Genomic DNA, 14,934 nt, shown 5'->3' with positions numbered 1-14,934 from the left:
AAACTCCAAAATATTTCAGGGCTGAGTGAACAGTGAGCCACAAAACACCGCTTACTGAGACGAAACGCTTCAAAAACCAACACACAGCGTAAACAGGGTATTCAGAATTTTATTTTGGTCACATCAGAAAGCCAAAAATCACAGGTTTTGCATCACTATTAATTCAAACGGTGTAAAAAAAAAAACAAAACAATTGAAAATGCACACACAAGTAACTAGCAAGCTCATTATGTTTGCTAATAAATATAAAATTGATCATGATTCACTATAAAATATTGCTTCTATGGTCTGTAATCCTTTCTAAAGTGTGTAACTTGAGGACAGGAGCAGTGGCTGAGCTGAGTGGGTGACCGTCTACAGGTTGTGAGCCTGGCAGATGTTCAGGGAGTCTCGGAGCATCAGGTCTCTGAGTCTCCACAGGGCGTCTGCCATGGTGCTGTGGGCTCCTTTGCTCTTCAGCCAGTGAGCTGGCAGACGACTCTCCTGTTCTTTGGTCAGGTGAGCATCGCGCCTCTGAGCTGTTGTGGAAGCACAGGGTTTAAAATCACGACATGGTTCTCACACAAAGACAAGAAAAGGCACTGAAGCCATTACTGCTTGATGAGAAAATAACGCACAGATTTTAGAAACAAATTTATATCATGCGGTCCTCTTGTTTTTTTTAGGTTAACAGTTTTTCCAAACAATGAGGCTTAAATAGCATCTTAATACCCTGACAAATTCAAAAGTAATGCTTTACTTTTATGAAGAAAAACAGTAATCTTAACATTTATACTCACATCTAATCAGACCACACTGGGAAATTTGTAATGTAAATGTCAATATAACAAGCTATTCTATTAACAAACGCAAAGACAGATATACAATCCCCCTCCTTTGAGACGCAGTAAGTAGAACAAACAATAACTTAGAAGCCCTTTAATTAATCTGACTCACCAGAAGTGGACAGCTACACTTTTTACACACTTTTATCTTCTCCCTTTTGCTATCTTCATGTTTTTAAAATCCTTCTAACAATGGAAAACAACAATAATCTCTAGCTAGCAACCTATTACACTGATCATTTCAAGTTTTGTGCCAGGACCATTTTAATAACAACACTCACCTCTCTGCATCCAAAGCAAATCCACTCACAACTATACTGCAGGAGCACCAATGCTACATCTTTAGCTTAGCACCACCCAAGACGATAGTGATTAGTTCAAAGAAATACAAACAGGCCCGGGTGTTCTTTCCATTTTTAGCAGTATGATGAGGAGGTGCAGCAAGACCTGTCAGCACTAGAGAATAGTCTGGCCATGCAACTACCTCTTTATTACTTGAGAAATTGGAAGCCAATATAACTTTAATGTAGATTTAAAAATAAATAAAAAAATAAAAAAATTATGATACAAAATATTCAAATCTCATGAAATCATGTTGGAAAATCTGTGGTGTAAATACCAGCATAATGGGATTTCTACAAACATTCACTGAGACAGATGCACGACTTCCCTGTAACCGGCAGCAAGTTAAAAACAAATAATCACTTAACACCACCTTTGAGCATTTGGTCCCACTTGCTGACAGTGCTGGACTCTGAATTTAAGCCCTCAATGTACTTCAGGTAGGCCTCTGAGTGTAGCACCCTCTGGGTCTTTGGTGGTGGAGCCACAAACATGGGAGTGGTGGGCTGCAGGTGTGAGGGCTGGCCCAGCTGGCCCTGCCCTGGGTACGGTGGAGGAGCATGCTGTCCTGGGCTGAACATCCCAGGCTAGAATCAAACAACGACAATGTTTTTGTTAGCGTGTACGAAGCATCTTTAACTACAGAAAAACATGGATTGTGTCCGTAGTTTTGCAATAATAGCCTTTTGTGTCACTTTGTCTTGCTTTAAGTGCAACGTGTGAAAACACTGCGGCTCCCAAACTTAAGAGCAGCTAAACAAAATGCAAGCGGCTTACATACACGACAAAATGCACCAATATTAATCACCAAATTTTCATGTATAGTTTAAATATAAGTGAACTAACCAGAACCCCCATGGCTAAGCATTTTCTGGATTAGGGCTCACCTGTTGCATATAGTTTCCTTGCGCGGGACTTCCTGCCATGCCGTTCATACCAGCGCCCATCATACCTGTTAAATGACAACATTGAGCTCCTGTGCATCCATCAGCTGTTGTAAACTCAGCTAATGCCGTTTTGCTTTATGTTAACATTTACAATGACTCATGAAAATGTTAGTTTTTGAATATCAGTTGACTGTTAGTCGTGTGGTATCAGTTTTCACATGCATTACATGTGTGAATGTTTGTATAGTTCTAGGTGTGGGATGTGAGTACACTTTGAAAGAGATTGTTGGAAACCAGAGAGCTTTGACTGCTCAAGTGAGTAGATGTGGCTGTGCAGCCTGTGGACCAGATAAACCCCTCCAGCAGGAGAGACACGACTGGATGTGACTGAGCAGGTGTAGCTAGGACAGTGGCCCTTACCCTGATGAGGCATGCCAGGGTACCCGGGCATACCTTGCTGGAGATGGTGAGGAGGCAGGTGAGGACCCCCTGCAGGGTGAGGTGGCATTGTGGCCACACTCAGCAAACCCTCATGGGGGCCCTGCATGGGCATGTAAGGTGGGCCGTAAGCTCCCATCATGCCTTCGGGAAGAGGGCAAGGAGAGGACAACACATCCATGCATGAGTGACATGCAGTCTATAATAACATGCACTACTAATACACACAGTGGCCCCTTTCACACATGTACCTTAAGCCATAAATGCTCTGCGTCCGAGTCGATCTTACATCATAACTACTCTGATGTCTAGAAACGACAACTCTGTAAAGCTTGTAATATCCTACAGTGCTTTTATTTATTGTTTTATTATATTTAATAGTTATTTTTAGACTCTCAGAATGGCTTTCTTTAGTTGCATTTCCCCCGTATTATTTGCTATACGGCTGTACTGACAAAAACAAGAGATAATAAGATAAATATGGAATGGACAGAACATCAGACCCCGAGCTTTGCTGTATGAGACACCAGCACCTCTACCAAATAACCCCACCTGGTAACGTTTAAGGTTCAGTGTGTGAAAAGGGCAGACAATACAAATGGGTTTGAGAATGTTAGCAAAACAAGCATGTAAGTTAAATGAAAACTCAAAAAACAAAACAAAAGGCATTCATGGTTAAAAATCAATCATGCAGTCAATGTCATGCAACATCGGCTATGAAGCTAGTGATAACAAAACTATAAACATAAAACAATATGAAACAGCAGCAAAAGAGGAAAATTCTTGCTTTAAGAATGTAGTTTGGAGATAAATACGTTTTAAATGGTTAGAAAATTAGAGGATTACGGTTTTTAACAGTCCAGCCTCATTTCCCTGCTGCCTTGTTGTCAAACACTCGTGCTGTCTCTGAGAGGGGTTACCTGACACAGGTGTCATGGTCTGGTTTATCATTCCCATAGTGCTAGGCGAAGGCACCACCCCCATCAGTGCCCCTACAGGGGTACCTGCTCTAGGGGATGCTTGCTTCTGAGGTGGCCTCTCGCGCTCTTGTTGTTCCACTATTTTGGCTGCACGTTCTGAAACACACAAAAAATGTATTAATTATCCTCAGTTCACACGAAAAGAACTTTTCATCTTGTGCATCCTGTGATCTCACCTTCATACTCTGCTTTCTTGTTCGCTTCAAGGTTCCTCCACTCGGTGCCGACCAGTCGACTCAGTTCCCCGAAGGAAAAGTCCGGGTGTCGGGCTTTGATAACTGCTCGCATTTCGCTGCTGAACAGAATGTAGCCGCTCATGTTGATCTTCCTCTTGGCTCCTTCCTTCTTTGACAAGCCCTTCACCTTTGGAGTGGCCTTCATGAAAAAGCAAAGACACGAAAACAAGTTAACATTAGTACCAGCTGTGTTTGAAGCCTTTGGACATAAAGTGGGTTTGTTAACAACACTTGGGGGGTGTGTGGCTACCTGTGAAGGTGTGTATGGCATGACGTCCATGTCGCTTGCAAGAGGGGTCTGCATCTGAGGCAAAGAAGGCGTCGCTGGGGCCTCCTCTTCGTCATCCATGTCGTCCATATCATCATCTCCATCCTCCAAATCTGCCAGTTTAACCTCAAGCTCGTCTATCTTCTTGTTCAGAAAAGGCGACGCTTCTTTTTGTGGCACCATCAATTTCCTAGATACCGGTACAGGAAAAATAGAAACTCAGACTGAGAGAGACGTGGTTCAGTTTAGAATCAGAGTTTGTGCTTCATTTAACTTGCTAACCTGAAGTAGTAGATCTCATCCTCCACCACTTTGGAAGAATATGAGAAACGTTTCAGACCCTTGAACTTTTTCATTTGCTTCTCAGCCTCAATGTAGCGGCTCTCGCACAGCAGGATGTCGTCTTCTGAAAACTCTGTAGGTCTGCATGACAAGTAGTCCTTGAAGGACGACACTGTACATTTGCCTGGAGAGCAGACGGGCAGAATAAAACTTGTTATTAAAATGGCCAAGCAGCAGCTTCTTTTCAAATTAGCGGTATAAGGGCACAGGGGCTCGAACGTAAAAAAACTGTAGCTGGAATGTAAATTTTAAAAATGGCAGATGAAAGACACAGTCGGGCATTTGGGGAAATGGACTGATTCATTTATGGATTGGTTTATGAGGGTTTATGTCAGGCCATTTCTTGACTCCAAGCAGTTACTAGGCAACCAGCAGAGACTCCAGGAAATTATGGGTCCCAACCACAGGAAAGTCAGATACATAATTTTTACGCTATGTTCGATGTGATGTGAGGGTAAGCATTATCTAAGCCTGATATCAATCAAAAACTGCATTTCTTTTGGAGTGTATTAGCTCACTGTGATGCTTTGGGAAGCATTACCTATGACACAGGTCATGGTCAAGGTCTCCTCCAGATGACTCAGAAACACTTCTCTCTTGTAGAACATCTTCGTGGGCTCGTGTTCCGTTTCCTCGGGATGAATGAAGATGGGTCCAAAAAAGAAAGCAGTTCCATTCTGCAGCCACAGCTTTTCTATCCTGCAGCCGAGACAAGAACCATGTTACCGATAGTTAATAACTCTGCAGGGTCTATACTCCACCGGGGTCACGTCTAACTCCATCTCAGCAAGTGACCTTTTTGTGCCAGAGAGCCAAACACTTAATATTTCACCAACCTGGCAACCCGGGGCTTTGACAGACCATGTGACTGGATGTAAACACAGTCTCCCACTTTGAACCACACGTTGTTGTAGCGTAACTGTTCGTAGTGGCTACAGCCGGGCTCAGCGCCGCTCATCTCCATGGGGACGTCCTCTCTCTCCTACAGGCACACACAGAGGACTCGTATTTTACAGCGTGACAAACTTTAATTCAGTGAATTACCTGTTGGTCTGCCACTCGGGTCCTTGTCAAGAGAGATAATTAATCCCCTTTAGTCAAGGCCAACTGACAGCGTTGGTGCTTGTGGACAATCCATACGTCTAGATTTTATATTTATTCCTGGACTCCAGGCTTATCCTTACCACTGAACGTGACTAGAAGGTTAGAGTCCTGATTTTTACAGGCCTTATGGGACAAGGCAGAAGGTAGCTCAATATTGGAATCCAATATCAACCCAGTCGTCTGTACATATAAGTCGACTTTGTTCTGTCTTTTTATTTGCTGCTACGATGAACTGAAATTGTCACAGAGAAACATGAGCAGCTAAAAAAAACTACTCGAAGAGATTCCTCTCAGAACAACACGAACTAAACTAGGTTCTGTCACTTCATAACAGAAAAAAAGAATACAAAACTAAATCAACAAACTCACTACAACTCAGGACTTTATAATGGAGCGTGTACAGCGTCGCCTCACCTTCTCCACGTAACTGCTGCTGTCTGTATATGATATTGTAGGTTTTTCCTGGTCCGGCTTGGCAAACATGGAAGCTACACGGACAACAGGCAGAGGCACCTCCCGATAGCCTAACTTCACAGAACTCTCAGGCATGGCCCATATCTTGATCTTCTTGAAGGACTTGTTCCTGGCGGCGTAGCGGGATTCACACACGTAGACGTCCTCAGCTCTGTAGCCCTCAGGCTGCATTTTGAAATAATCCTACAGGAAACAGTAGATTAGGTCGAGATCTTTGCATTGAATTGGATCGTTTTTATATTTACGGTTAGTAGAGGTTCTTACCTTCACAAAAATGACCACACATTTGCCCAGAACTTTACTGATGGACACTTTGTTGTAGTAATCGCTCTTGAAGACCTCTTTTTCCAGAAACTTGCGTGTGGCCAAGTGAAAGGTTTCACTGGGTCTGTAGAACCAGCAGCCGTAGAGCCACTTCTCACCTTTAAAACACAAAGACAAGCTCATTTTAGCACAACAGATATTTAAATATTAACTAAATGAAAACGGAATCACGGTATTTACTGGATCATTTGAGAGAAAAGAAATCTCAAGAATATCTATTTTGTGCACAAGATCCTCTCTTCAAACTATTTTCCTTGTTGTTGTGGTGGATGATTAATGATTTCAATGTTGTTTATTACATCACATTGAATGATATCTGAATTATTGATTTGTGAGAGTACAAAAAAAAGCCAATAATGACTGAGTTACCTCCTTCATCCTGCCACAGACGTTCAATACAGACGATGTGAGGCTTCAGGTTTGGTTCTGATGGCTCCACATAGACGAAGTCTCCCACATGGTAGGTGCTGTTTTCAAAGCTGCAGTCCTGGCTGTACACTCGCTCCGGCTCTGGCCGCCATGCCTCACCCGGTAGGTCCTTGGCTTTTTCACCCTCTTTAGGTGAGAAATGCATATTGATTTCACATGAATACCACATCGATATAAATACTTATCATTCTTCACATCTTTGTACTATGAGAAACACACACCTTTGTTCTCCTCCTCTTCCTCTTCCTCCTTCTTCTGCTTGTCCTCTTCGATCTCTTTGGGGATTTTCTCCCTCTTTTCCTGGTCGACGTCGCTGTGCAGGTGTTTTAACGTGTAGTTGAGTGCAGAGGATTGCAGAATCTCGCCGTTCTTGCATAGCTCATCCCTGATCTTGATGAGAAACTGTTGCAGCTCCACTGCGTCCTCAAATATCTCAGAGTCCGTCCTGCAAACCCATAAAAGACATCATGTAAAACACTAGCACATATTTTAGCTGTTTGTTTCACCTGCTGTTGTAATGTAAGCCAAAGCAGGGTGCATTGCATAGATCATATATTGTTTTAGAACAATAAAAGCATCCCAAAGGCTGACCTGCTACAACATGTTAATAAAATGTGAAAATGTAAAGGTATCATCATTTTACTTTAAAATACCTCCAATAACAATGAAAAGATGTTTCCATGTAAGCATTTACAAAAACATGACAGTCTTGCAGGCAGTGAGCTGTCTGTATCATATCTGTGCGTGGGTGCAGATGCTTGGAAACAGTGGTGTAACATGAACAGCTCTAATAAGATGGCCATCGTATCAGCACCAAGCATCAGTTTCAGTTGAAGCTCTACTGGCGTAAATAAGACAGATGTGGTCATGCAATACAGCTAATATCTGTATCCTGGATCTAATGTAAAAAGGTCAGAGGCTTATTTGCGAACACCCATTTCTATTTGCCGTTTCTGTGGTTTTAGATTTCTGTGAGGCTTTCCGCTGCTCAGAGCAGGTCAACTGAAATTTTACAAGGAAGCTACGCAGTCAGCTTTTGTTAGAATGGACGGCCATACCTGTGTAATCTCCTTGCCTTCTCCAGCACTTCAAACATGTGTTCTTGGAAGACGTCCAGCCTCCTGTAGCGGCCGTGGTCCACGTTTATCCTGATGACATCAAAGTTAAGCGGTGGTCTTTCAGGGGCAGCTGGATCCACGGCAGGAATCTCAGCCAATGAGTCGCTGTAGCATCGACCCTCTTCGTCCTGGTGGCCCATCACGGACACAAACAGGTTCCTGATCAGCTCTCGGACCAGAGATCCCACAGCAGGGGGTCCGCAGTCCTCCCCGCCCTCCTGCTGCTTGCGTGTCTCCAGCAACACTCGGTGCAACACCAAAGCATCCCGATAGATCAGAGACTCGGGCTCATTGTACATGCAGGCATTGTTGAACATGAGAGCAAAGTCCTCCACCAGGGCTTCGACGTCTTGGTAACGACTTGCCGCCATGTGACTCCGCAGACGCTCCATATCGACGGGTCTCTTGATTGTAGCGTAGTAGTCGGGCAACTCGGCGCGGGAGGGAAGACGGAGGAAGATTGTGCTTAGACGTCGACCTCGGCGGTCGGTGAAGTTTCGCACAGCATCGTAGAGCTCATTCAACCTCTGCTGAAGAGGGGTGAGGTATTTGGACTTCTTTGGAGAAACACCAGTCTTTCCTAAATATGAAAAAATACATTTAGGATTAAAAAGACAAAGAGAAATTTGGGAAATCTGGGAATCAAACCGGGGACTCTGTGCTGACAGTACTTGGCTGGTGGGTAGTCCAGCTAGCCATTTCTTTCAATGGTCTTTCTACCAAAAGTGAGTTAAAAGCACCTTCTTGGAAGTACAGTCACCGCTATCACATAGTAATGCATTGGCAAGTGTGGATCAACTTCAATAATTTGTCTGGAAGTGAATTTTTCTTTGAAGACACTGCCCAGGAGGTTAGAAAAATCTATAACACTGTGGTACAATCAAGATTAAGCACATTTAGTCTTTGTTAGGTGAATCAACACATGCAACATACAGTCGTGACTCGATAATCAGACACTAAATGTAAAACCTTCTTTTATGTCGGATAGCAAGGCTGTCGGATTCATTGTCGGATCAAGACGGAGATCGAGATACAAGGAGGGCTTGATGCTGGAAGGCTCATTAGTTGTTAATATTCATTGTTTATAGTTGTTATAATAACTAGTAGGGCTGGTCCCAATAGCACTTTCTGGTCTCTGGATATTCAGGCCAAATTAATGATGAATATCTGGATATTCAGCGTGGTCGGGGGACACTTCCACCCCAGGAGAGCGCTCTGACGGGGTGGAAGTGGCCGGAACGCACAGGCAGTACTTGGCTGCTGATGCTAGTTTAGTTTGCAGTCACACTTCTGTTTCCACCATCGGGAGTGGCAGGAATCCAAGGCTGTCGGTATGTTAAGGCTGTTTTTAATATGTTCCGTTCGTTTTTCCTAAAAACCTGTCGGATAGCAATGTTTTCGGATTGATAAGGGTCGGATTATCGAGTCATGACTGTACTGATAAGATCACACTTACTCAATTTCAGTTTGGGAGATCCCACATCTTCCTCTTCAGAAGGTCCTAACTCCTTGCGCTTATCCTTCAGTATCTTCTCCAAAATGTCAGCATCATTATATACCTACAGAAACCAAAAGCTACTTTTAGCCCATGATCAGACTGTTTCTGGTTTGATAACAGCAAACAAAATCAAAGCTGTATATTGTATTCTAGAAACAGTCCTAATGCAAACCTGAGATCCCTCCTCGTTGTAATGCCGGGCGTTACGGAACATTAACCTCATGTCGTCCATCAGAGCTTCCTCCGTGGTATAGCGCTCACTGCGGATGTTGTGTTCAATGGTTTTCAGGTCCATCGGCTCCAGGATGACGTTATAGTAGTCGGGGTAGTCTTTCTTGGAAGGTTTAACCATAAAAAGATCACAGAGGCGTCGACTGGTGCCCACTTCCCTGGCGTCAGTCACAGCAGCGTACAGTGCTTTCATTCGGTTCTTTTTGACATTTTTCTTGTGGCTTAAAAAACAGAAGTAGAAGAACACTATTAGGAGAGACTCAATAAAAACAACTCAAAGCATCTTTAAAAACAAGAGTGTTGAGTTGTTAGTAAGCATATACATTATAAAGCAATTGCAATAAAGAAATAGAATAAATATAAAAAGATATATCTTGGTACCTTTTCCTCTTGATGCTCCCTGCATCAGACGACAGAATGCTGTCTCCATCTTCATCATCTCTCCTTAGAAGTTCCCTCCTTTTTGCCTGTACACAACAGATTCAATACCTCATCTACCCATTTCTAGAAAATATCTACCGTTTGTTTACCATAATGTGTTTTTCTTGGCCTAACTGCGGAGGGAAAACATCCTCCAGCACAACTTGCCAGGGAAATAATTCACAAGTAATTACCTGCAAGATTTGCTGGAGCCTGAAGGCCCGTTTGTAAATGCTTGAGTTAGGCATGTTGTAGCGCTTTGCATTCTCAAACATCAGAGTGAGGTCAGCCTCCATCTGTTCCACACTTTCATATTCACCATTCTTCATTTTCGCCCTAAAAAAACAAAAGGTTTTTAACATTTGAGCTTCTTCTTTATCTGGAATTTTGAGGAAGAAGGTGACTCTTGATGTGGATAACTGGTCCTGACCTGATTTGCTGCAGAGCAATGGGCTGTTTAATCTGCTGATAGTAGTCAGGATATTCCCTGCGAGAGGGCAGATGCTGAAAGGGTTCAGAGAAGACCTGGCCCTGGTTATTCCTGGCGCCTCTCACAGCTTCATATAACTGGAAGATCGGGTTGCTCATCTCCATGCTTGAACTCTGGCTCTCCGCCTCGGATTCTCCCTCATCGTAGCACACAGAGCCTGAGAACATATACGTTGTGAGCTATTGCTTTTTCCAACACAAAGTCAGTTTCTCTGCTGTCTAAACAGCTGAAGGTTACCTGAGAGCACGGGGTCGTCCTCGCTCTCTGAGCCATACTGGAGAGCTACGCTGACGCCAGAGAGCCTATCCCCTTGGCCAGACCTGCGATTTCTGAATAGACACAAGAAATACACCATCTATCTGCTGATTTGTTTTGACAAAAAGAATAACTACAAGGTGTGCAACTGTTAACGATACCTGATGCGAAGGCTGGATTTAGTGGGTTCCCCGTGTTCAAGTTCAGTCTTACGCTGGATGAAGACTTTCTTTATGGTGTTAGCATCCTATAAAACAAGAGAACAACTGTCAGCATTTGAGATGTTACACATTATAGGAAGAAAATCAAGAAAGAGAGCTTACCTTAAAAACCTGAGATCCTGGTTCGTTGTATGTTTTGGCATTTTTGGCCATCAGGTCAATGTCCTTGGCCATCGCACTGACAGTTTTATAGAATCCAATCTATTTTAAAGAACAAAACAAAATGAGGCTGGTAAGAAAACCCAACAGAATTCTTAGAATGATGCATAACATAGCAATCAGTGAGGAAGTGAATTGACTACCTGTATTCTTTGAGCGATCGTTCTCAGATCTATTGGCTCCTTTATAATGGCATAGTAGTCTGGGTAATGCTGGGGAAGACAGACAAATGTAAAATGATGAAATACATTGCTGCTGAATGGTTTGACCAAACCTCAAGAGGAGGAGGAAAACTGTCTTTACAACACAGAACAGTTATAGATTAGAAAATCTGAATGAATGGGTTCAGAAAAATGAAGCTTTCTTGTGTCATATATTGTTATGTTTTGTTATTTTGGGATCTGCAGATATCAAGAAGTGTGTGTACAAATCTTAGCTGTATTAGTTCAAGCCTAAAAAGTACTTACCACTTTGGAAGGCAGCTTCTGGAACAGTTCACTGACCAGACGCCCTGAGGGATCAGTGTGAGACACTATAGCCTCCAAGAGTTGCTCCAGCACTTCCTTCAAACTGCCAGCTGAGGTCTGACAGACAAATATGCATGGATGAGTTCTAGCCCAGTACTGTGATCCTTCTTATTAATATTAAAGACGGATTACTTCAAAACCGCATTTATCCTTAATATAAAACACCTCTAAGTTTTAAAAAATCATGCAAAATATATGTTTCATTCAGTAAAAAGATCTGAACTTATGTTTTCAGTCTTTGTGATTTGGTTTAACGGATTACAGGCCGATTATTGAGTCCGATATTCGTCTACTATTCAGTCCTGTTCATTCTTGAACAGATTGTTGATATAAAAAAAATAATAATTCAGTTTAAAATGAGCTACTTTGTCTTTGCTGCAGTCACCACTTTGAGGTCTCCATCAACAACAACCAATAAATGTTGAAATATTTGATTGTAATTTAACATGTGCAAAAAAAGCAAAATCATTTTTTATGATCCAAATCTTGACACCAAGATTTAAATGTTTTCCACACATGTCTGTTGGTTCTAAATATCAGTTAACAGCATCCTTGAATGCTAATAATCAGTATCTGTCCCCAGAAAACGTTGTCATTTGGAGTTGAGGTAATATGTGACAATCATACAAGAAAGGTACTCGACAACGGAGACAAGGACTTACCTCATCTTCAGCTGACATTCCTGGATTATCCATCATATCGTCACCGTCCTCATCATCCTCATCTCCATCTCCAGGCTGTACAAACTCATTCCGTGTTTGCAAATATACCTCCCACAGCTTGCACGCAGCTTGATACTCCTCAGTGTCACTCTAAATCATTGAACATGAAGAGAAAAGACAATCAGGACACTGTTGATAGGACGCGCAGAACACAATGAAATGTGGAGATATACCGAAGCATAGCCTCATGCTATAAATCTCCTTTTGCACTATATATTTTATACATAATAATTTTTTAGGAAAAATTCAGAAAAACAATACCAGCATCTTTTGACATACTTCCAGTATTGACAATTAGAAACATGGTTTTCAACAACAAATAGAATACTGTGGTTATAATAATATTTAAATGATCTTAATCACTTCAAACCACTGGCAGTAATGAAAAGTTTTGCAAGTATTCTTTGGTCTTTACCTTGTAGAACGACCTGGCGTTGTTGAACATGAGCTGAAAATCTGCTGTAAGCTGCTCCACTTCACTGTAATCCTCAGACTTCAGTTTATATTGAATTTTTGTCATATCAATCGGCTGGGACACCACTTCGTAATAATCAGGCTGATTCCTAAGAAAAAGAACAAGACATAAATATTTCCTCCAAAACTATTCAATACATTCAGCATTGTGTGTATTTGTCTTGATAAGCTGCCCAGCGACACACACCCAACTGTCAGATTGTCAAACCTTGATAGGAAATACATGTATATGATGGGCAGCTTCATGTTAAACTACAAGGAGTGCTGCAGTCAAACTCTAGTAATAAAATATTGAGCATAAACCCCAGACTTCATGGTAGAGTACCTCCTCTTTGGTACCCTCTGGAAAACCTCAGAAAGCTGCCTTCCTTGATCATCCTTGTGGTCCCTCACAGCATTGAACAGCTCATGGCATACAGCAATCTGGAAGGTAATTAAAGAACACAAATTTAATTGTTAAAACTCTGCATTTATTCCTTGCAATACAGTAAGAGGAGACCCCACATCCCTCAAGATCGTTAAGATAAGATAAGCCATTACTATAGTGGGGGATTATCATCACACATACAAGCCACAGTGCTACTAAATCAAATAATACAAGAATTTACAGTATCTACTGGAGGAACATTGGAGATTCTTCTTCTCTTCCTGCCACTTCCAGGAGTCGAGGAGGAGGCATCATCGAGGTCTCCCCCTCCGCTGATGCTGCTGGAGGGAGAAGTGGCTCGTCTCCTCTTGGAGCTCGCAGACATCGCTGGCTGGTTAAACAACAGGCTAGCCCGCTAGCTGGAAAAAGAGCGAAAATGATATTAAAGTTACTGCGGCTGTTTGTCCGATAAACTTAACATACAGGAGACGGCAGTCGTCCACACCCCCATTCAAAACAAGTCTCAAACTTAATCAAATGCTACATCGGTTAGCGTTAGCACCGCTCGGATGTATGAAACAAAGCAAACAACCGAGCGGCTGTTAGCATGTTATCGTAGCTAGCTTGCCGCTTTTCTAACAACACAAGCAAGTTTAAAATGTATTAAGTTTCGAAAAACACATGAGTGTTGGAAAAAAGTGAATAAAAAATGACTTTCAGAAACAAATCTTACCCAAATTTCAGCAAAGTTTGCCGTAATTCCCTGAGCAAAAATGTGTATTGGCTAGCTGGCTAGCTAGTGTTGTTTGAAAACTCCTGCTCGGAAGTTGAGGTTGTATTGTGTTTGTGAGGCAGCGAACACAGCGCCGCCCCGGGAGGTGCTGCCACCTACAGGCCAGGAGGGGTAACGCACCCAGCCACAAATACAAATTAGACTGTAAATGTAGATTTATTGTAATGTTAATGCTAGTAGGGCAAATTTCGTTGTAAACACAGCATTCAAACATGTTGCACTTACCAGTTAGGCTTCTAACGATGATATATGTTTGTAGAATAACTGTATTACCTCTTATTATTACAATATTTTAGAAGTGGCTAAGTATTTGTGTCTATGTGTCACACAGATGAGGTCAACTGGTATTTCTTTTTTTTTTTTTAAGTGTAAAAGAGAAATTCAGTGGTGTTGTGCCTTAAAAACAAGCAGTACAACTGTAAAATCAAATCAACAATAGTGGTAATAGTGTCTATTAATTATTGATCATTTGTCCACAATACAATAAGCTTGTATTTAACTGTTCCAGTGTTTGTAGATAAATGACGAGAACTGGGGAAGTTAAAAGAGAGTACTTCTTAGTGTATAACATTCTTTAATCTTCATCAGATTTTAAACCACAAACCACATGTGAGTCTCTTTGCCCAAATATGGTCGGGGCTCATACACTTGGTGGCGCAAAGAGGAACATTTAACCAAACCACAAAAATAATGAACAAACAACTGCATCCAGTTTAAACCAGAAGTTTACATACACTGTATAAAAACACATAAAACCTTTTCTTTCTCACTGTCTGACATTAAATCAGACTCAACATTTCCTGTTTCAGGTCAGTTAGGATTACCAACATTATATCTATTTACTACTTTCTTCAAAGTCAGAAGTTTACATCCACTAAGATGCCTTCAAACTATTTGGGAAAGCCCAGATGATGATGTCATGGCTTTGGACGCTTTTGATTGGTTAATTGACAACATTTGAGTTAACTGGAGGCACACCTGTGGATGTATTTTAAGGCACACCTCAAACAC

General features: G+C 42.0%; 1 protein-coding gene across 1 annotated transcript; it reads right to left on the bottom strand.

The window, feature by feature from the left end:
* Window positions 1-89: 89 nt before the first annotated feature.
* On the bottom strand, window positions 90-13,952 carry pbrm1l (polybromo 1, like). The gene is made up of 30 exons (XM_008285860.1): window positions 13,864-13,952; window positions 13,372-13,549; window positions 13,089-13,186; window positions 12,705-12,852; window positions 12,230-12,379; window positions 11,508-11,624; window positions 11,184-11,252; window positions 10,984-11,082; window positions 10,822-10,907; window positions 10,643-10,734; window positions 10,346-10,562; window positions 10,110-10,251; window positions 9,877-9,962; window positions 9,437-9,716; window positions 9,223-9,325; window positions 7,707-8,346; window positions 6,870-7,093; window positions 6,589-6,774; window positions 6,160-6,317; window positions 5,836-6,078; window positions 5,154-5,299; window positions 4,859-5,016; window positions 4,258-4,441; window positions 3,958-4,165; window positions 3,648-3,846; window positions 3,412-3,567; window positions 2,474-2,635; window positions 2,054-2,118; window positions 1,540-1,753; window positions 90-518 (listed from the first exon to the last, which is right to left on the bottom strand). Exons 2-30 carry the CDS (start codon window positions 13,513-13,515, stop codon window positions 355-357), a joined length of 4,938 nt encoding a protein of 1,645 aa, XP_008284082.1. The 5' UTR covers window positions 13,516-13,549; window positions 13,864-13,952; the 3' UTR covers window positions 90-354.
* Between the last annotated feature and the right edge of the window lie 982 nt (window positions 13,953-14,934).

Source organism: Stegastes partitus, unplaced genomic scaffold (genome assembly GCF_000690725.1).
Source record: "Stegastes partitus isolate 25-593 unplaced genomic scaffold, Stegastes_partitus-1.0.2 Scaffold10, whole genome shotgun sequence".
In the NCBI taxonomy this organism is placed as follows: domain Eukaryota; kingdom Metazoa; phylum Chordata; class Actinopteri; family Pomacentridae; genus Stegastes; species Stegastes partitus.
Note: the sequence above shows the minus strand (reverse complement) of the source record. Positions and strands in the feature narration are given on the sequence as shown.